At 43.2% G+C, this 23,390-nt stretch overlaps 1 protein-coding gene across 1 annotated transcript in view; it reads right to left on the reverse strand.

Moving 5' to 3' along the window:
* Window positions 1-558: 558 nt before the first annotated feature.
* Window positions 559-23,390, reverse strand: part of LOC124607200 (sialin-like) — an 85,694-nt gene continuing 62,862 nt past the window's right edge. The window contains exons 9-10 of the mRNA XM_047139425.1: window positions 9,496-9,616; window positions 559-778 (exon numbers count right to left, since the gene is read on the reverse strand). Of these exons, the coding sequence (XP_046995381.1) occupies window positions 681-778; window positions 9,496-9,616 (219 nt within the window). The 3' untranslated portion in view covers window positions 559-680. The remainder of the gene's footprint in view (window positions 779-9,495; window positions 9,617-23,390) is intronic.

Consider the following 23,390-nt stretch of genomic DNA (forward strand, 5'->3'; position numbering starts at 1 on the left):
AGGACGACCTATGGTCTGATGGCTTCTGTCTGGGGTTCTTCAGCCGACATCTGTTTAGCGATTTTGCTGACGTTTGGCAGTCCAAGTGGCTGACATTGCCAAAGGTTTACCCACCATTGCTGAAAAAAATGTCAGCAAAATTGCTAAGCGAACATCCGCTGTAGATATCGAGACAGAAACCAGCAGGCTGCAGGCCAATAAATGGATTCAGAAGCCTCTACAACTTTTTGTATAGAGGACTTTCGCTTTTACCGATGATAGTTCTTATCATCTTCCAATTTTAGATCTGCGTATATTCTTTCAATAAAAGTTCGTGAAATACACTCTAGCTACTTTGTTCATACACTCCACTAAGTGCTTACCGTAGCTCAGATTTCGAGTTAAACCTACTAGTGTGACAGTGACGCTCGTCTCATGGTCAGTTCCGTGTTTTTATATAGTCAGGACTCACTGTAGACACATCTGAAGACTCTACAGAATAATGATCTGTTACTATGCAATAAGTAGAGAGCAAAAAACTACCATTTATTTGGATTTTGATATGTAATTTCAGTAACAAAACAACTTTAACATCAGTGTCAGCTATTAGAGAATTGGCTGATAGAAGTCGAAATTATAGTGAATAATAATTTATAAGGTTGATTCAGACGACTGCAATGTGTCCTGATGCAGAACGTAAATTAAAGTCTAGAAGATATTCGATTGTTGAGCTGCGAGTCGTTCTCTTCGAATGCTGCGTTTACGACGCCCTTGACGTTCTTCTTCGAGGATCCGTTTTCTGGAACAAAAATATTATGTTTTCTGAATAAGGAAACTACTGTTTTTTGATGAATAAATTTCACTCGCAGTTAATTGTAGAGAGAATGTTTGAAGTGCATCGCAGTTGTGAGGAGACACAACTGTGGTATACAAACTTTAAGGGAATAAGTGAAATAATATTATTGTAATCAATTTATTAGACCATTTTGTACGTTAATTTAGCTGGTGATGGATGTATTATGTTAATCCCCTTGATAGGTTTATATTAATTATGTTTATTGACTGTAAAAACTGCACATGACTGCGATATTTGAAACCAATATAAAATAAAAGGATGAGATGCATCAGCTGCAGCAGTATAATCAGAATATAATTCCTCTTATTATTATGAAATTCATCTTACATTGGAGCACAGCTAACTGATCGTAGATACAATTTAGATAACTTCTGCAGACACAATTAATGTCTTCCCATCACACATTAAGTTCGAAAAGAAACAAACAGTATGCTGATTCTATAAAAAGTTACCTCAGGGCCTCTTTCCTAGTTGTTAAGTATTACTCTGAGAACATTGGCAGTTGGACTTTTCTGGTACTGCAGTTCATTACCAGGTGGTTTATGACTAATAACACATAGCAGCAAAGGTATCCTAGTAGGACTACTATTCAGACTCCTCCCTGCCTTGGAATTCTTGCATTTGACTGCCCAGTTCAGATTCATCCCGTTAGTAGAATTATGTATTGGAAATTTCGGTTGACACAGCGTGACGTCTCCCTTTCCCACACAGAAAAATATACTTCGTGAGCATATATCTTTCTAATAGCACTCCTTGCATAGTATTCAATTTACCCTATGTCTGCAAACTTGGCTAGTCATATATCTTACTGCTTTCAGGCTCGTCTATTGTGCTTTTGCTGGTGAACTTGAAGCCTAACAACATACTGCCTCTTCCTGACATACAGTGGCGTTTTGAGAGCCTCCTGGGACATAATCCTGGGATGATAGGTTTCTGTGCACACCAGTGCACAGCAAAGGCAACGTACGATTACGTCTAAAACCTTATGAAGCTACACATTCCAAGTGCCAAAAGGTAATTGTAGAGGCAGGTGGTGGAGCTAATTTCGATTGAGAGATGTTTATAAGCCACAAAATGGAGCTCCTGATGCGTCTACCATCGTCTCTTACCCTCAAACAATACAAGCAGCTATTGTCAGATAGCGGACATACGTTTGTTCACCTACGGATGCAAGCAGGTGACTTTCATCTGCGGATAGAAACTGTGTATTTTGCGTCACTATGGAACTGTGACGGATTTGAGGATCACTTAAACGGTCTCGAGTGTGGTTGTTTGATCTGCTAGATCATCAGCCCTTAACCCCATTATCTTAGACATTCGGAGAGGAACCCAAGTACGATCGATTTCTGTGAGCTGTAAGTTGCGGCTGAGCAGCCGCGGATTAGGACGGGTCCTCAAAGGTTTCAGTGTCTCGGCGGTGTATGTCACGTGTAGTCGCTGCTGTCAACAGAGATAAGGCTGCTGGGAAGAGTGAAATCTTGCATTTAACTGGCTGCGTTGATGTTTCGCGGCTTTCCGACGAATGTCACTCTCATCATCCTCGGTAAAAGGTCAAGATTACGCGCTCGTCTCATATATACGGGGCTATTACAAATGATTGAAGCGATTTCATAAATTCACTGTAGCTCAATTCATTGACATATGGTCACGACACACTACAGATACGTAGAAAAACTCATAAAGTTTTGTTCGGCTGAAGCCGCACTTCAGGTTTCTGCCGCCAGAGCGCTGTGAGACAAAATGGCGACAGGAGCCGAGAAAGCGTATGTCGTGCTTGAAATGCACTCACATCAGTCAGTCATAACAGTGCAACGACACTGCAGGACGAAGTTCAACAAAGATCCACCAACTGCTAACTCCATTCGGCGATGGAATGCGCAGTTTAAAGCTTCTGGATGCCTCTGTAAGGGGAAATCAACGGGTCGGCCTGCAGTGAGCGAAGAAACGGTTGAACGCGTGCGGGCAAGTTTCACGCGTAGCCCGCGGAAGTCGACGAATAAAGCAAGCAGGGAGCTAAACGTACCACAGCCGACGGTTTGGAAAATCTTACGGAAAAGGCTAAAGCAGAAGCCTTACCGTTTACAATTGCTACAAGCCCTGACACCCGATGACAAAGTCAAACGCTTTGAATTTTCGGCGTGGTTGCAACAGGTCATGGAAGAGGATGCGTGCAGTACGAAACTTGTTTTCAGTGATGAAGCAACATTATTTCTTAATGATGAAGTGAACAGACACAATGTGCGAATCTGGGCGGTAGAGAATCCTCATGAATTCGTGCAGAAAATTCGCAATTCACCAAAAGTTAACGTGTTTTGCGCAATCTCACGGTTTAAAGTTTACGGCCCCTTTTTCTTCTGCGAGAAAAACGTTACAGGACACGTGTATCTGGACATGCTGGAAAATTGGCTCATGCCACAACTGGAGACCGACAGCGCCGACTTCATCTTTCAAGAGGATGGTGCTCCACCGCACTTCCATCATGATGTTCGGCATTTCTTAAACAGGAGATTGGAAAACCGATGGATCGGTCGTGGTGGAGATCATGATCAGCAATTGATGTCATGGCCTCCACGCTCTCCCGACTTAACCCCATGCGATTTCTTTCTGTGGGGTTATGTGAAAGATTCAGTGTTTAAACCTCCTCTACCAAGAAACGTGCCAGAACTGCGAGCTCGCATCAACGATGCTTTCGAACTCATTGATGGGGACATGCTGCGCCGAGTGTGGGAGGAACTTGATTATCGGCTTGATGTCTGCCGAATCACTAAAGGGGCACATATCGAACATTTGTGAATGCCTAAAAAAACTTTTTGAGTTTTTGTATGTGTGTGCAAAGCATTGTGAAAATATCTCAAATAATAAAGTTATTGTAGAGCTGTGAAATCGCTTCAATCATTTGTAATAACCCTGTATATTTATCCCAGCGGCGGCCGCCTCTTCCTACTCCTTGGCACCATTGTGGTGGTCGGCGTCGTGTGAAAGGAGAAGGTAGGGGGGAGGGGAGACAATGAGGTGGTGCCGGGTCGACTGCCGTTCGATCTTCAGCTCACTCAGTGTTACACAGACTCACGAAGCGTCAACTGGCGGGTGCGGTATCGGCTTGTAGCTACTAGTCCGTAGTTCCGTGTCGAACTTATTTAGTAGCCCTCGTACCTGTTGACGAGACTGTTATGGAGCCTTGTCTCAGTTGATTATTTGATGACGCTTTTCCATAAGCCAACAAGTAAGCATTACAATCTTGTTTTCTCAGATGCGAACATATATCCTTCGTTGAGGCTGTATCTTCGACTGCTAACTTTTATTTATGTCCTAAACGTAGGCCCCTAATGTCTACTATGCAGCGTTGCAAAATAAACCGCTGTGTTTGCCCAACATACTAGAGACCACACTCACAACGGATGTTGTGCATACCAGGTATTTGCAGCTGCAGTTTGACCTTACCTGGGCCAAGCACATTTTTAGGTTTTTGTGATAATCGAAATATGGGCTTTGATGTTCCACTTTTTCGAGGATTTTCACATTTTGGATAACGTACGATTAGTATAGGGGACAAGGGCTTGTTTCTCATTCTCATCCTCGACGTCTTCTTTGAAGGTGGCTGTTAGGTCTTCCTTTGCAAGGTGTGTGGTTCTTTAGTCGATACAGGAGCGTGGAGCAGATGCGCTTCATGAACAGAGAATCCAGATATTAATTTATTATTCATCTAATATCAAACAGTGAAAATGAAATATAATTTTGTTGCAATAGTTTTCAACGTCAGTTGCTAACAGGTCTGAATGTAGCGATATATAGAGATACAAAAGATATATAAATTTGTCACACTTCAGTACAATGTCTATTCAGAGGATGTTGAACCCTGGGCACTTTGAAAGTCGGTAAATGATATTCAGCTGGCCAACACACAAAATGAGGCAGTGCTTGATGTTCGAACTTAAGTAAACCCGCCGCTGGAGCTCTGGAGAGGGGATGCTTGCATCTCATTCTTCTTCTTCTTCTTCTGTAGTGGTCAATCCAAAGATTGGTTTGCAACAGCTACAATGGCAGCTTGTCTCCATTCTGTGCGTCTTTCAGATTTTCTCTTCATTTCTTTAAAGGTGTTACATCCCACATCTTTCACGATTTGATCCATGTACCTCAGCCGTGGTCTTCCTCTTGGTCTTTTTCCCTCGACATATCCCTCTATGATTGTGTTCAGAAGTCCTTTATATCTTAATAGATGGCCTGTAAATTGCACTCTTCTTTTAACAGTGAAACTCCAGAAGCTTCTCTTCTCACCTGCTCTTTCCAGAACCACTTCGTTTGTGACCCTGTCGATACATTTTATTTTGAGAATGCGTCTATAGCACCACATTTCAAAAGAATTTAGCTTCTGGTCTTCCTCTGTCCCGAGAGTCCATGTTTCATACCCATAGCATGCCACACTCCTAGTTACTCACGCCTCTAAAATAGTAACCTCAATTATCCTAAAACGCATAGAACAAAAAGTCGAAGCTACACTCTCCAAAGACCAGTTCGGATTCCGGAAAGATAGAGGAACCAGAGAAGCAATATTTGCTTTAAAACTAATAATAGAGAAACGACTAGATAAGAACCTGACCACATACATAGCTTTCGTAGATGTAGAGAAAGCCTTTAATAATGTTAAATGGGATAAGATGTTTGAGGTACTCAAAAAAGTAGGAATAGACTATAAAGATAAAAAAATGATATGGAACCTGTACAAAAACGAGACAGCAGTTATCCGTGGATGGACAAAACAAGAAGAGGTGCAGATACGGAAAGGTGTCCGACAAGGTTGCGCACTATCCCCTGTTATCTTTAACTATACATTGAAGAGGCGGTGAAAAAAGTAAGGGAAAATTCACAGACAGGTGTAGTAATTCATGGCCAACAAATAGATATGATAAGATATGCCGATGATATAGCTGTCCTGGCTGAAAGTGAAGAAGATCTTGTAGTTCTACTGAATAGAATGGATAAAGTTATGGGGGAAGAATATAATATGAGAATTAATAAAGCAAAAACAAAAGTAATGACATGCGACAAAAAAGATCAAGTGAAAGTCCAAGTTCATGTAAGCAATGAACTGCTTCAACAATTTGATAAACTTACTTATCTGGGCAGTAATATTACCAGGGATGGAAGGAGCAAGGCAGAAGTGAGAAGTAGAATTGCTCAAGCAAAGGCTGCTTTTATCAAGAAGAAAAACATCTCAACATCTAAGAGCATCAGCCTTGAAATCAGGAAAAGATTTTTGAAATCATGTGTGTGGAGTGTGGCATGCTATGGGTGTGCATCTCATTGGCAGCGGCATAATCGTTTGTGGCAGCGTCCTCGTACCACGTTGGCGGCTCTAGGAAACGCTGCGGCGCACGTATTTGGAGTGCGGCCGCCTGGATAACGGCCGATACCGCAGTTGTATCGCTCGTTTTCTTCACTATACGTCTGATCTGCACTTCGCTGTACCCAGTTTTTGAACCACTTCTTTAAAGTGTTGCAATTCACCAGGCAGTCTGTCTCTGTCGTATGTCCTGTGGAGTTGTTATAACAGTGTATCGCTGCACCGGACGATGTCAGCTCATGGCATATTGTTACAGATCTGTAGGGGTATTCCCTCTGTAGACTACATGTCTAAGGGTACCATTGCATTTTCTACTTATTATAATGTCGAAAACAGAGACATTCTGTCTATTCTAGCTCCATCGTGAACTGTTCATATGGTCCGTGATCATATTAAGGGCTTCTCTGCCACGTTCTCACACAGTGAAGGTGTCATCCATGCAGGGGAAAGGTTTGAGCCCAGCAGTTTTTCGTGACATATCCTCAAACTGCTCCATATAGAGATTAGCAATTTCAGGGACAAGAGGTGAGCCCATGGCTACTCCATCAATATGATGATAGGGGCGGCCTGGTGTTGCAGAGTACGTTGTGCTGAGAAATGATTCTTAAGAAAAAAAATCGATACGTTGCCCCGTTTTCGAATTAATTAGCATTGAAGTTAGGCAATCAGTCTGTTGTGCACGCAAACTCAGTCTGCCCGCCAGATACAACTAGTGTCAGTTGTCCCGGAGGCTAGATGCTAGGGCACTGCTCAGCCTTCAGCTTTGGATGCTTACTACATAATGAATATAATTATTATACTGGGCCTTGTCTTGTGATACTCGGGTAAAAAAATGACTTTTCAGCTTCAGAGACCTATTCGTATCTGCGCAATGAAAGCATACCGAATAAAATGCCACGTACCGTAGCAAAGCGAGAAGTTGGGCTGGCAGGTCAGATTCCTTTGTACTGCTGGAACCGCTCTCTGCTCCAATTTCGGTCCTGACTTCGATAACAATATCAGCCACGATGAACCAGCCGGCTGCCTGCTCAGTGCAGACCGGGTGCTTGATACAGTCAGTAGCCAGCCTGTGCCTCCCGTGGTGACGATAGCACTGGCTGCTGGCCATTTCGCCTCGGCTGTTTGACGCCGCGTGCTCAGAGAGCCTGCCCCAGTCGGCTGCTCCCGCACTTCAGTCGTCGCTTTCTGGCACCTCAGCGGCTCCCGACTACGGTAACTGGCCGACTTGGCCGCACAGAATGAGCTGCCAACAGAAGCTGTTTGTCTTCTGGGAGCACTCTCTGGCTTCACTGTAGCCACGGTCCAGGGATTACACATTCGCTGAGGTCGTCCCTACTCGACGCCCTGACGGCCAAGTGGCCATGTTGCTATCCCCGGGTGCCCATGTAGCAGTCAACCCGGGACGCTACACTAGAGTCTCAGGCTAGCTCAGAAGAGCACTGGACAGTGCGGTTTGTGTACACTGTTCACTTTGTTAACATGCCTCAAAGGGCTACTTCAAGCTTAGACCGGACCTACATTATCATTTTACGGTAAGAAGAGCTATCAACACGAGAATGGCATACACCACAACGAGGTCAGTCTGACATTCAACTGCAGTCGTGAGTAATAAAATACTGAAGATTTTGTTCACAGAAGGAGCCCATGGCCAAGAATACCAATACATTATCTTTGCTTACAAATTATGGCTTTTAGGTATCCATAGGAGAACGCAATAGAACAAAGGTTGCCTTCTTGGAGGTAGTTAGGAGGCCCGTGTAGAACTATACAATACGTAAGTGTTCCAACAAATAAATATCAATAAAAAGGTGAAGAACTCTCTCTCCCTCACCGAACAGCCCTGGGGAGTGCGGATATGCAAACACGTGGAATAGGACCTCTATCAATGTAACTGGGTTCTCTTCACTGACGTGTGTAAGATTTGAAACTTCCTGGTAGATTAAAACAGTGTGCCGGATCGAGACTCGAACTTGGGACCTTTGCCTTTTGCGGGCAAGTGCTCTACCAACCTTTTTCTTTTTTTTTTTTTTAATCTCATTTTTTTCGCTTTTGTTCGTTGCATCTGCTCGGGGCGGACGTCGTAAGACATCCACTTATGTTCGTTGTTGATCGATTGACTCAGTTTTTTTTATTACAGAGCACGTAACCTTCTGGCCGAACACGCTTTTTTTTTTTTTTTTTTTCATTTTGTCCGTTATTGATCGTTGTGTCTGGTCGTTGCGGACGTCGCAAGACATCCTGTTCAAGTTCGGTGGTTGATCCTGCCACTCAGTTTTTTTATTACAGAGACCAACCGGCTCTCTGACCGATCACGCTGAGCTACCGTGCCGGCTACCAACTGAGCTACCCAAGCACGACTCACGCCCGGTCCTTACAGCTTTACTTCTGCCAGTACCTCGTCTCCTACCTTCCAAACTTCACACAACCTCTCCTGCAGAGGCTCTCCATCAGTCCACACTCCGCTGAAGAGTGAAAATCTTACTCTGGAAATATCCCCCAGGCTGTGGCTAGGCCATGTCTCCGCAATATCCTTTCTTTCAGGAGCGCTAGTTCTGCAGGGTTCGCAGGAGAGCTTCTGTAAAGTTTGGAAGGTAGGAGGCGAGGTACTGGCAGAAGTAAAGCTGTGAGGACTGGGCGTGAGTCGCGCTTGGGTAGCTCAGTTGGTGGAGCACTTGCCCTCGAAAAGGCAAAGGTCCCGAGTTCGAGTCTCGGTCCGGCACACAGTTTTAATCTGCCAGGAAGTTTCGTATCGGCGCACACTCCGCTGCAGAGTGAAAATCTCATTCTGAGTGTAACATTTGTCTGACTCCTGATGATGGTCGTATAAAAGCGTGGCGGCGGTTAGGCGTACGTTCCCGCGTGCTCAGTACTTAGGTTTGGGACCGTATCGTGTACATGTGTCAGTCGCCTCTCATCACTATAGAGGGTGAGTTGGGTGCATATCGTGTCAGGATCCTCTATACTATTTCTCATTCCTACATTCAACAATTCGGCGTGCGGTCCATCTTTCAGTACGACAATGCACGGGCACACTATGTGCAGCTCGTGAACATATTCTTTCAGGACGCAGGAACGTCCTGTATGGAGATCTCTGGGGCAACTGCTGAAAAGATCCCAACTGAGCATACTTGCGACCAGTTGAAAGTTTCAATATGTCACTGTAGGAATGCTCCTCATACACGAAAAGAACTCACGAGACCCGCTGCCAAAGAGTGGACCAGGTCTGAACTGCTTTCAAATCTGAAGCAGAGAGAGGAGTGAGCAGGCAAGCAGAGACGCGCTCTGTCGCAGGCGGCAGAAAACAACCTAAGGCCCTCACCTGTGGTTGGGACGTTCCAAGACTGCTCCTCGGCGGTGGTGAAGACGGCGTAGAAGATATAGCCCGCTGCAGCCACCGCTGCCGCCACGTAGAACACCATGTTCCATGTCGCCCGCGTCGGCTGTTGACATACGAAAAGGTTGTAGGCATTGATCGCCAGTAGCGTCATCAAGACGAGAATTAAAAATCATGTGTTGTCATCGTTGTAACGTTAGTGGGTATAAAAATTTGCTTATTTTCAAGAGCTTTGTAATTTTAATGTAACTCAGTTCTTTACAGAATATGATTGGGCTTCACTGAATTGCTAAAGCTTGTCCACAAAGTAGTGAAGAAGGAGGGTAGCAGTAGTTCCGCAGTGACAAGCTGAATAGACTTCATTTGTAATGTCAATGCTGCAGCTGTCGGCAAGCATCGTTATGTGTTTATTGCTGGGTATTGGAACATTTGTCAGCAAAGGTAAGCTAACCAAGAAGTTCATGGCATTCTATAATTACTGATATCTTAGTTGAAAAATTTTGGAGAGGTGCCATCTTCACAGTGGACGACGTGTTAAACGTGCAATAACATGTATGATAATTGCAAAAGCCGGAAAGAAAAGAGCTAATAAATTCAGATTCAAAGAATGTGCAGAAAAGTGAATGCGTGATTGCGACTGCAGAGAGATGAGGTACACAAAAAAATGTTCAAATGTGTGTGAATTCTTATGGGACTTAACTGCTAAGGTCATCAGTCCCTAAGCTTACACACTACTTAACATAAATTATCCTTAGGTCAAACACACACACCCATGCCCGAGGGAGGATTCGAACCTCCGCCGGGACCAGCCGCACAGTCCATGATTACAGCGCCTTAGACTGCTTGGCTAATCCCGCGCGGCTGAGGTACGCATTTCCAAAGGAAACACCTTTTCAATAGCGGCTTTAATATTGAGTGTCTCACCCGGGTGATAAAGAGAAATAGTGATGACAGAAGCGCAAAGGTGAAAAAATGTGCCAACGTCAGTCTTCAACTTTAAATGACCCAATATAAGAGTTATAACGTGACGGTATCTTCTGTCTGTGCGAAATGGGTTGTCTGACTGTGGCGTTTCGCTCCATATAGCGCAGGAAATATGTTGTGGCAAACTATAAACTTTCAACTCCTCTGTCTGGAGGAAAACGAGGTACAGAAAACGGCTAGCAACCAATCTGAAGCGTTACTATGAGAATAATGATAGTACTCGACGCGTAATTAGGAGAGAAATACATCTCTGGTATGATCTGTACGCTTCCTGGTCCAAAGATACAAACGGCGATCTAAATCACTTCTGTGCTGCCGGCCGGAGTGGCCGTGCGGTTCTGGGCGCTACAGTCTGGAACCGAGCGACCGCTGCAGTCGCAGGTTCGAATCCTGCCTCGGGCATGGATGTGTGTGATGTCCTTAGTTAGTTACGTTTAATTAGTTCTAAGTTCTAGGCGACTGATGACCTCAGAAGTTAAGTCGCATAGTGCTCAGAGCCATTTGAACCAACTTCTGTGCTTGGCACCTTCACTCTAGGTGAGATCAGAGGTGAAAATGAATATAGCATCTTCTTCTTCTACTAAGATGCTAAGAGGTAAAGACGTGTTTTGTCGGACAAAAATCATATAACACAATAAATATCGTAGTGATAACTAAGAAAATTATAATAAATGGATTAATTTATTTTTTCAAAAATGAATTTCTTGGGCTGTGATTTCTTAGAGAAGGACTAAATAACTGAGTTTTGAAATCGAGGGAACGCATATCCTCTATAAAAAATAAATTGTAATCTCGTCAGGGTCATTATTGCAACCAATTTAAATTCTCGGTATTTTACGACTTTCTAAATTACATTCTTAGGCTTCAATTCATGGAAGGAGATGAGCCAGTACACAGTAGACATCGCACTTGTGTCCTGTTGTGACGTCCGACGACTCGTGTGATATACCCCGTACTTTTTCCCTTTCTTGAAGACATTCATGTTGAGTCTCATTTTTACTGTCCGTGTAAACTGTATGTACAAATGTACGGTATCTTAAATATCGTCTACACAAATATTCCTCATACGCATTACAATATAAACATTTTGTTTGTAATTTCGCATTATGATGCAATTACAGAAGCAGAGTTCCTTTCAGTGCTTTGAAAGCGTAAAAAACCTTCTACATGGCCTACTGCGGCACCTCTTCCCTGTTGGCTACGAAGACACGATGGAGCACGTAGTGTTCGTAAGTGCATACGAGCAGACATTTTGCAAATTTCCACATGTTGCTTACTTCACACTCAGTGGCTTGCAATGATCCGGGTGATATTCCTGATGAGATTTATAACAATTACAACAAGCCGCTGAGCCTAAGAACAAAAGCGTCAGTGAAATAAAAGGTCTCACAGAAACATTGCCGTCTTCATTCACTTTACGCCACTATTTAATTATCAGTATTTTCTTCTATATGGTCTGCTTACGAAAGGCGGCTTAAATAGACTGTAGATATATGTGGAATTTTCAGTCAATTAGTCAATGATGTATTTGCTTGTGATAGATCTGCTCTTATATCTACATAATGATACTGTTTCGAATATCACTGTAAGATTACACGGCAAGGAAAAAAAGGAGAAAAAAGAAGAAAACGATGGACACGGAGGAATTATTCGAATGGGATGGAAATCAGTAGATGTGTAAGTAGGCTGTTTAGGTTTTCTTATTGGTAACGCCACGTAGCGCTCTGTATGAAAATCACTGGCTGTGCTGTGTGCAGTCTGTGGCTGGTTTACATTGTTGGTGGCCATTGTAGTGTTGGGCAGCTGGATGTGAACAGTGCGTAGCGTTGCGCAGTTGGAGGTGAGCCGCCAGCAGTGGTGGATGTGGGGAGAGAAATGGAGGAGTTTTGAAATTTGTAGGACTGGATGTCATGAACTGCTATGTATATTATGATTTTTCAACACTACTAAGGTAAATACATTGTTTGTTCTCTATTAAAATCTTTCATTTGCTAACTATGCCTATCAGTAGTTAGTGCCTTTCGTAGTTTGAATCTTTTATTTAGCTGGCAGTAGTGGCGCTCGCTGTATTGTAGTAGTTCGAGTAACGAAGATTTTTGTGAGGTAAGTGATTTGTGAAAGGTGTAGGTTAATGTTAGTCAGGGCCATTCTTTTGTAGGGATTATTGAAAGTCAGATTGCGTTGCGCTAAAAATATTGTGTCAGTTTAAGCACAGTCATGTACAATTTTTCTAAGGGGACGTTTCAGATGTGATGTACAGTCGTGGACAAAACGAGCGAGACCCCTCACCTTTTCGTTATGCTGATCCGCACAGCTTTAAAGTCTGCTACACAGCATAACAGGCAAGGAGGCGAAGTGCTGCCAACATACTATGCACAGGCGTGAAATTGAAAAACCATCCGAACTATCTCAGACTGTTTTCAATCATGTGTAAGACTATATTAATGCTGATTAGTGCGTCAAACACAACACGTAAATACAAGATATAAATGAAAGAAGAAACGTTAATTAGTATGAACTGTACTAATAGAAATGAATTTCAGCTTATTGAGATAACATAACTGTTTTAGTAATACAAAGTACCCCAGATCGTTACGAATTAGAAAAATAATACGCGAATTCGGCCGCGAAATGGTATTTGTCAACGTTCAGACCAGTCATACTGGATTACCGTTGCTGACCTACCATGAAAGTGTGCAAATTTAGCAATGCGTGAAGATTCATAACGAAATTCAGTTAAAAATCATTCAGTGCCACACTTAAGTCAATTCAGTTATTGACAGAAGAGGAAAAACTAGGCGGTAACAAGTATGAAATTCTACGAAAGTTTCATATTGACATCAACAGGGCGCCGGTACAGAACAATAGTAGCAATAAAACGTATTGTGGGCACGAGAATTTCTTAAAATTGCTTTACTGGTAGTCTAAGAGTGGGACGGTAGAGAAATAGTCCGAAGTTGGTTCGATGAACCCTCTGCCAGGCACGTGAGTCTGGATTGCAAAGAAATCCTGTAGATGTAGTCATGTAGATGTAACAACGAAATTATGTTGTAATTCGACATTTGAGTTACATTTGATTTGAAAATCGAAGTTGTTTGCTGTTTATTTATTTTTTGTTCATTATTTTCAGCCATAGACAAACACCTAGGTGCGTTAAATTGATACTGAAGTAATGTGTCATGCATGGACCAATAACAATAAATTCTTAACTACTTGTTATAGTACTGCAGTATCTGCCAGCGTCTTCGGAAGTGGATATCGCGTACGAGGTTCCTGGGGTGTTTATAAGTGGCTATTACAGAAGACTTCGAACAAAATTTGAATGTAGCTTCGTAAAAATCCCGTGATCAAACGATCTGAGTTGCTGGCGAATACATTTTATCCTCACTAGACAGTATATATTATAATTATACATATGGTGAAAATGGTTTAGCCGGGTGCGGTGGCCAAGCGGTTCTTTCTTTTCCCCTCTTCTTCGTTGTGTTTGGTCGTCGCGGACGTCACAGGACCTCCGTTAAAGTTCGTTTGTTGATCCTTCCACTCAGTTTTTTTTATTATTATTATTACAGAGGCCAACCAGCTCTCTGACCGGGCACGCTGAGCTACCGTGCCGACGTTCTAGGCGCTTCAGTCACGAACCGCGCGGCTGCTTCAGTCGTAGGTTGGAATCCTACCACGGGCATGGATGTGTGTGATGTCCTTAGGTTAGGTGGGTTTAAATAGTTATAGGTCTAGTGGACTGATGACCTAAGCAGTTTGGTCGCATAGTTCTTCGAGCCATTTTTTGTCCTCTCGCGCAAATTTACTTCACATGAACGGCCGTATCTTTTAGATTGCGTTGACATAGGTGCTCACTTTTTTACACCACCAAGGGACCATATACAGCAGTAAGTGTGATACATTTCTGCTTATTATGTCTGCCCACACTAGAGGTAAACAGGTTTAAAGGGTTGGGTAGACAGATAGACGGTCAAGAAAGTGAGACTAGTAGGGTTCCGTTTTTACCGATTTAGGTAACGAAAATAGCTACGACAGTTACTGAAGATGAGGGCCGCATAAATAATTACCACTACTCTTTATTCGAAATGTTCTAGCTGCAGTCGATGCATCAGCATATTACTCTTAGCTACGCTTTCGACCCAAATCACGTTTACAGGAATGCAAATAAAATCCATTTGCCTACACACGTGGTAATTCAGATCCCAATATTAATGCCATGGCGTTTTAGAAGTGCGAGCATTCCCATTGCTAGCTAGCTTAAGAAACACTTCGGCTAATGAACGTTTTATGGCTGCAGCGAGTCTAATGAAGAATTCGAAACCTTGTATAACACGTTTGGCAGCTTTGTAGCCGTTTATTTCTTGGGGTGGTGCAGAATTATCCTACTAAATTTATTCACTAATAACAGTATTTTGTTGTTTCGATAAACATCCCGAATGATTGTCACGTAAGCGGTGACATAAAGGTAGAAAATTCATGTTTTAGACTCCAGAAAGCTCTATGCAACAGAAACTGCAGCTCATTTTGCCATTTTCATTGTGAAATTGCCGACTTATTCATGTCTGGGGTAATAATAGAGGGCTGTTTGCCTGCGTTGTCTGCTAGCGTAGTGGAAGGTGTATGCTACTGCAAGGGAGGTGTGGTTTGTTTTCGGTTCTAATCTCGATGGAGGCAGATAGACTATCATATCAGTAAGGCAATTTTAAGAAATTATCGCGCCCCCAATACGTTTTATTGCTACAGTTATTCTGTACTGGCGCCCTGTGGATGTCAATATCAATTGACTTAAGTGGGGTACTGAACGATTTTTAACTGAACTTCGTTATGAATCTTCACGCATTGTTAAATTTGCACACTTTCATGGTAGGTCAACAACGGTAATCCAGTTGACACCGACCGTTTCGCGGCCGAATTCGCGTATTATTTTGCTAATTCGTAACGATCTGGGATACTTTGTATTACTAAAACAGTTATTTTATCACGATAAGCTGAAATTCATTTTTATTAGTACAGTTCATACTAATTAGCGTTTCTTCTTTCATTTATATCTTACATTTACGTGTCTTTTATGTATTTAACTCACTATTAGCGTTAATATAATCTTACACGCGATTGAAAACAGTCTGACATAGTTCGGATAATTTTTCAGTTTCACGCCTGTGCATAGTATGTTGGTAGCACTTCGTCTCCTTGCCTGTTATGCTGTGCAGCAGGCTGTAAAGCTGTGCGGATCAGCATAAAGAAAAGGCGAGGGGTCTCGCTCGTTTTGTCCACGACTGTACATGTACAGGCAAAAAAAATCGGCTGTTTTCTCAAAAGGAAGAGCTTTACAAACTGATCAAGCTAATAAAGCGTTGGTACTCGTCTGGCTCGTATGGAAGCAGTTGTTCAGTTTTGCATTAATTGATAGCCTTGTTAGATGTCCTCCTGATAGGTACTGTGTCAAATTCTATTCAACTGGTGCGTCAGATCGTCATAATCCCTAGATGTTTGGAGGGCCATACCCACAATGCTCCAAACATTCTCAATTGGGAGAGATCTGGCGACGTTGTTGGTCAAGGTAAGGTTTGGCAAGCACGAAGACAAACAGTGGAAGCCATCATCGTGTGCGAGAGGGCATTATCTTGCTGAAATGTAAGCCGTGGATGGCTTGTCAAGAAGGGCAACAAAAAGGGGCGTAGAATATTGTTGACATGACGTTGTGCTCCTGGTTGCGTCTCTCCTGTTTGGCGAGCTTTTGGTATCCCACAGCTGTCTAGGACGCCTCCAGTCACGTATCCGGTCTGGAATCTTACTGACTGGAGTAGAACAGCCTTCAGTGATGAGTGTCGCCTCGAATGGAATCCAAAGGCGTGTCTCGACAGGCCCGGACAGCGTGGGATACCAAATTGACTGTCGTCCACCGTACTGCCCGACAACCAGGAGAGATGATCTGGTGTGCCACTTCTTTTCATAGCAGGACCCCTTTGGTTGTTATCCATGGTGCCCTTACAGCAATGCGGTACGTCGACGATATTGTTGCCTTTCATGGCAAGCCATCCTGGAATCCCATTTTAGCAAGATAAAATCCTCCCACACACGGCGAGAGTTTCTACTACTTGTATTCGTGCTCGCCAAACCCTACCTTCGGCAGCAAGGTCGCCGGATCTCTCCCCAGTCGAGAACGTTTGGAGCATTATGGGCAGGTCTCTCCAACCATCTCGGGATTTCGACGATTTACCTCAAGAACTGGACGGAATTAGTATCCCTCAGGAGGACAACCAGCAACAGTATCACCCAAGCCAGTCCGAATAACTGCTTCTGTCACACAGCTTGAGGCTGTCACGGTCCGCAGCTCGTGGTCGTGGAGTAGCGTTCTCGCTTCCCGCGCCCGGGTTCCTGGGTTCGATTCCCGGCGGGGTCAGGGATTTTCTCTGCCTCGTGATGACTGGGTGTTGTGTGATGTCCTTAGGTTAGTTAGGTTTAAGTAGTTCTAAGATCTAGGGGACTGATGACCATAGATGTTAAGTCCCATAGTGCTCAGAACCATTTTTGAGCTGTCACTGTGGGGCATCGAACGCGGGGATGCGAGGGACGTCGAGCACGTCCCACGTGTCCTCCGATCGGTCCATTGCTGTGACAGCCCTGGGTGCTGCCTGCACTGAGGTTGACCCCTCACCCGTGGTCGAGTGGGAGATAATTCCAACGTCTGGCGGACAGCGAAAAACTCTCCGAGGGGCCGATTGTAGGGCCTCTCCGGTTCGTTTGACGAACAGGTTTCGGGCGTTATCTGTGGCTGACGATGTCTCTGAGCCGGATGCAGTCGTCCACCCTGCTCCAGAGGAAGCTTCTCGGCCCTCAAGGTCTGGGCATTCACAGGGGGTGGGTTTGCTGGTAGTTGGGTGCTCCAACGTTAGGAGCGTAATGGGGCGCCTTTGGAACATGGCTGCCAAGGAGGGAAGCCAGTGTGCACTCCGTGTGCATTCCGGGAGGAGTCTTTCCGGATGTGGAAAGGGTGCTTCCGGATGCCATGAAGAGCACAGGGTGCAGCCAGTTGCAGGTGGTGGCTCATGTCAGTACCAATGACGTGTGTCGCTTTGAATCGGAGCAGATTGGTTTCGGGCGGCTATCAGAAATGGTCAAGACTGACGGTCTTGCTTCCGAGATTAAGGTGGAGCTCACAATCTGCAGCATCGTAGATAGAACCGACTGTGGTCCTTTGTTGCAGAGCCGAGTGGAGGGCCTGAATCAGAGGCTCAGGCGGTTCTGTGACCGTGCAGGCTGCAGATTCCTTGACGCAGGTCGTGGGTCTCCGGGTTCCGCTTAATAGGTCAAGAGTCCACTGCACACAGGGAGCAGCTACACGGGTAGCGGGGGCTGGGTGGAAGGGACTGGGCGGTTTTTTAGGTTAGAGGGTCTCAGGGAACCACAGAAGGGGCGTCTGCCTAAAAGTGAGCAGGTAAAACACAGTAAGGTAGTTGTAGAAACGATTGGTATTGTAAATTGTCGTAGCTGTGCTGGGAAAGAAATAGAGCTCCAAGCCCTAACAGAAAGCACTGAAGCTCAAATAGTTGCAGGTACAGAGAGTGGCTAAAACCGGAAATAAGTTCAGCCGAAATTTTTTCAAACGATCTAACAGTGTTCACAAAGGATAGATTAAATACAGTTGGTGGTGGAGTATTTATTGCTGTCAGAAGTAGTTTGCCTTGTAGCGGAATTGAAGTAGACAGTTCGTGTGAGTAGTATGGGTAGAGGTCATACCTGACAATCGGACTAAATTATTAATTGGATCGTTTTACCGACCCCCCCCCCCCCCCCCCCCCCCCCCCGCCCGCCCGACTCAGAAGATATAGTTGCTGAACAGTTCAAAGAAAACTTGAGTCTCATTTCAAATAAGTACCCCGCTCATACAATTATCGTCCGTGGTGATTTCAATCTACCCTCGATATGCTGGAAAAATTATACGTTTAAAGCCGGCAGCAGGCATAAAACGTCATCCGAAATTGTACTGAATGCTTTCTCAGAAAATTATTTTGAACAATTAGCTCATGAGCCCACTCGAAGCGTAAATGGTTGCGAAAGCATTCCTGACCTTTTAGCAACAAATAATCCTGGACAAATAGTGAGTACTGTGACGAATACAGGGATTAGCGACCACAAGGCAGTTGCTGCTATGCTGAATACCGTAACACATACAACCATAAAAAAGAAACGCAGAGTATGTCTACTTAAAAAAGCTGATAAAAATGCTCTTAACGCCTCTTTAAGACACAGTCTTCGCTCTTTCCGGTCTGATCATGTAAGCGTAGAAAAGTTGTGGAATGACTTCAAAGAGAAAGTATTGACAGTAATTGAGAGATATATACCACATAAATTAATAACTGATGGTACTGATCCCCCATGGTACACAAAACGGGTCAGACCAGTGTTACATAAGCAACGAAAAAAGCATGCCAAATTTAAACGAACGCAAAATCACCAAGATTGGCAAAGTTTTACAGAAGTTCGAAATATAGCGCGTACTTCAATGCGAGATGCTTTAATAGTTTCCACAACGAAATTCTGTCTCGAAATCTGGCAGAAATCCCAAAGAGATTCTGGTCATACATAAAGCACACCAGTGGCAAGACGCAATCAATACCTTCACTGCGCGATAACAAGGTGAAGTCATTGGTGACAGTGCCACTAAAGCAGAGTTATTAAACACGGTTTTCCGAAACTCCTTCACCAAAGAAGAAGAAGTAAATATTCCTGAATTCCAATCAATAACAACTGCCAAGATGAGAGACATAGAAGTAGATATCCTCGGTGTAACAGAGCAGCTTAAATCACTTAATGAAGGCAAGGCCTCCGGTCCAGATTGTATACCAGTCAGGTTCCTCTCAGAGTATGCTGATAAAATAGCTCCATATTTAGAAATTATATACAACCACTCGCTCACAGAAAGATCCGTACCTAAAGACTGGAAAATTTCTCAAGTCACACCAATACATAAGAAGGGAAGTAGGAGTAATCCGCTGAATTACAGGCCCATATCACTAACGTCGATTTGCAGTAGGGTTTTGGAACGTACACTGTATTCGAACATTATGAAGTACCCCGAAGAAAACATTTATTGACATGTAGTCAGCACTGATTCAGAAAATTTCGTTCTTGTGAAACACAACTAGCTCTTTACACTCATGAAGTAATAAGTGCTATCGACAGGGGATGTCAAATTGATTCCATATTTTTAGATTTCCAGAAGGCTTTCGACACCGTTCCTCACAAGCGTCTCCTAACCAAACTGCGTGCCTACGGAGTATCGCCTGAGTTGTGCGACTGGATTCGTAATTTCCTCTCAGAAAGGTCGCAGTTCGTAGCAATAGAGGGAAAGTCATCGAGTAAAACAGAAGTAATATCCGGCGTTCCCCAAGGAAGTGTTATAGGCCCTCTGTTGTTCCTGATCTATATTAACGACATAGGAGACAATCTGAGTAGCCGTCTTAGATTGTTTGCAGATGATTCTGTCATTTGCCGTCTTGTGAAGTCATCAGATGATCTAAACGACTTGCAAAATGATTTAGATAAGATATCTGTAAGGTACTGAAAGAAAGCAGCTAAATTTCGATTACGCGATAAGTCACACAAATCTGAAGAATGTAAATTCAGAAAAATACGTAGGGATTACAATTACAGGTAACCTAAATTAGAACGATAACATAGATAATATTGGGGATAGAGCAAACCGAAGACTGCGATTTATTGGCAGAACACTTATAAGGTGCAACAGGTCTACTAAAGACACTACTTACACCACGCTTGTCCGCCCTGTTCTGGAGTATTGCTGTGCGGTGTGGGATCCGCATCAGGTGGGACTGACGGATGACATCGAAAAAGTACAAAGAAGGGCAGCTCGTTTTGTATTATCGCGAAATAGGGGAGATAGTGTCACAGATATGATGCGTGAATTGGAGGGGCAATCGTTAAAACAAAGGCGTCTTTCGTTGGGACGCGATCTTCTCATGAAATTTCAGTCACCAGTTTTCTCCTCCGATTGCGAAAACATTCTGTTGGCACCCACCTACATAGGGAGAAATGATCATCACGATAAAATAAGAGAAATCTGGGCTCGCACAGAAAAATTTAAGTGCTCGTTTTTTCCGGCGTGCCGTTCGAGAGTGGAATGGTAGAGAGACAGCTTGAAGATGGTTCATTGAACCCTCTGCCAGGCACTTTCTTGTGAATAGCAGAGTAATCACGTAGATGTAGATGTAGTAGATAGATGTACAAGGGCCAGAGTTGGACCAACGCATTAATGACTTGCTCAATTTGTGAAGCTCTTCCTCTTGATTAAATCATCCAATTTTCCTGAAATTGTTCAAAAATAGTTCAAATGGCTCTGAGCACTATGGAACTTAACATCTGAGGACATCAGTCGCCTAGAACTTAGAACTACTTAAACGTAACTAACCTAAGGACATCACACACATCCATGCCCGAGGCAGGATTCGAACCTGCGACCGTAAAAGTCGCGCGGTTCCAGACTGAAGCGCCTAGAACCACTCGGCCACAAGGGCCGGCTCCTGAAATTGTAATCCTTTGATTGTTTGCGCATGTACATCAGATCTACCGATTTCCGTCCCATTCGGATAATTCCTCCATGGTCCATCGTTTTATGTGTGTGTGTGTGTGCGCGTGCGCGCCTGCGCGCGCCCCCGTGTGTGTGTGTGTGTGTGTGTGTGTGTGTGTGTGTATTTGTTAGAGCGTTGATTGCAAGATTTTGACAAAAGCTCTAAGCTTCTCATACTTGCCGTTTTCTTGAACTATGTTAATTAATTGTCATTAAATAGACTTGGAACGTCATTACGTCTTCGGTCAAAGCACCGTTAAAATTGACAAACTAAAGAAAATTATTGATTTATAAATTCCATATTGTGTAGTCGTACTGTATTTGTCTGTGTTTGCTTGGTATTCAGTTTTATGTCGTTGTCTCATCTCCCGTGTTGTTTGAGCCTATGCTATAATTCTGAGTACTTATGTTTTCGTGTTTTTCAAGTCATCGGTTTTCTTCATCTAACGTTTAACATCATGAATGTCATGTGATGTTGCCTTTGTTAAGGATATTTTTTTCCATTGTGAAAATTCGTAAATAGATGTATTTAAATCAGTTTTGGTGAAGTCAGGACGTGTAAGCTTTAAAGATAAACGTTGTGATCTGGTCGTTCGAGAGTGCTTATTTCAGAAATTGCCGGACAATTTTCAGTACATATATTTTTGTAAATTGTTAGTAAAAATGTTTTCTTCAGATTGCGTAATATTGTTGCACAGATCTAGTACACCCGCATCTCCAGGTTATGTGGTTTTCTGTTATAATAAGCAACTGGTTAAAACATTTTATGATCATCTGCATCACCTACACTCTTCAGTGACACTTCTATGCTTATGTCATTTTGTGCTGTGCTCACAACGTAAGTTTTTGTCAAATCTAAATGCTATTCACTCAAATTTATCTCACCATTCGAATTTGTGGACTCACATTCTGCAAAAGAGAAGTTCAGTTCCCCGTCCGCCATCCAGATTTAAATTTTCTGTCATTCTCTAAATGACTATGGGGACTGTGGGAATGATTTTTGGAAAAGACAAGACACGGTCATCATTTTCCTTCCCTTTCCTTTACCTATTTTCAAATTTATCACGCGGCCCCCTTGCTGGATGCCTTATTGGCGAATAATATTCAAAGTAATCTAAACCCGCTGTTAAATGAAAAACACAAACTACACTTGGGGTCGGCGACGTAATCAAATTGCTAACTGTATGAATCTCAATATCCTCCTAAATAAACTACGGTTTCATTGAATTGATGGTGTAGCTAACTAATGGATTATGTAGTATCTAGCCAGAAGAGTGCAGAAAGTTGTTCTTAATAATTCAGCCAATGTAAGCAAAGCAGATTTTTACGACTGGGGAGCAATCTGTTATTGGTTTCCACAAGACTCAATGTTAGGTCCATTGTTGTTTCTCATTCATGAGAACTTCATCAGATGATCGCCGATAATCGACAGCGAATAAACAGTATATTTGGAATAATACGTGATGAACACAGTCGTACCTTGTAAATTATTTATTCCCAAAACAGTTTTATTCATAGACCATCTTCACAGTGAAAAAATACTTTTTACGCCATCAAATGACATTCGTGCTTTTAAATAACAAATTAAGAAAACTGATGACTTGAAAAACGAAAGTAGTCAACACTGGCTAGAACAGCACAAATAGTGAAGTATCGGCACAAACAAAATGTCCAAGCGATTAAGACTACGGAGAAGGAACCGGACAACTTAGTGGATCTCCCTAACACAACCATTGCAGATTAAAATGTGCGAGCTGTTCCCGGACGCTTCGTAGAGAAGGACTGTGCTCCATCGCGCACGAACCAAATCTCAAGCCGTTGTTGGTAAGTTATCTCCTGTAGCAGGATAGGCAAGTCCTCTGATAGCATCCGAATAGATCGTGCTCCAAACAACGTGTCTGGAAGTATGGAAGGTCCTATTAGTCTTGCTGTAACAGAGATGTGTTTCACTAAAGCGAAAATGAATAAGTGCTCTCAGATCTTAAAATACGCGTTCTAGAACCTATGTTTACAGGCCGTTTCAAAACGTGGAACACTTTTTTAACAACCTATATTTTTCTCATCACGGGTTTATTTGAAGTAAATATCACCTGTCCTGGCTCTCTCACTCTGTATTTCCGACCATACCACTCGTATATTGCAACGATACAGAAGTTTTTATACATTATCATTAAAGTGGCTTTCATACCATCTCTACGTTACGTTGCTTGAAGATATGACCTGAACCTGATCTGAGCGTCGTCTCAGTCGAAACTGACGCTGTGGCGACCTGCGGCCATTAAATATACTCTTATAAAATTTCGGA

The sequence above is a fragment of the Schistocerca americana genome, chromosome 3 (assembly GCF_021461395.2).
Source record: "Schistocerca americana isolate TAMUIC-IGC-003095 chromosome 3, iqSchAmer2.1, whole genome shotgun sequence".
In the NCBI taxonomy this organism is placed as follows: Eukaryota; Metazoa; Arthropoda; class Insecta; order Orthoptera; family Acrididae; genus Schistocerca; species Schistocerca americana.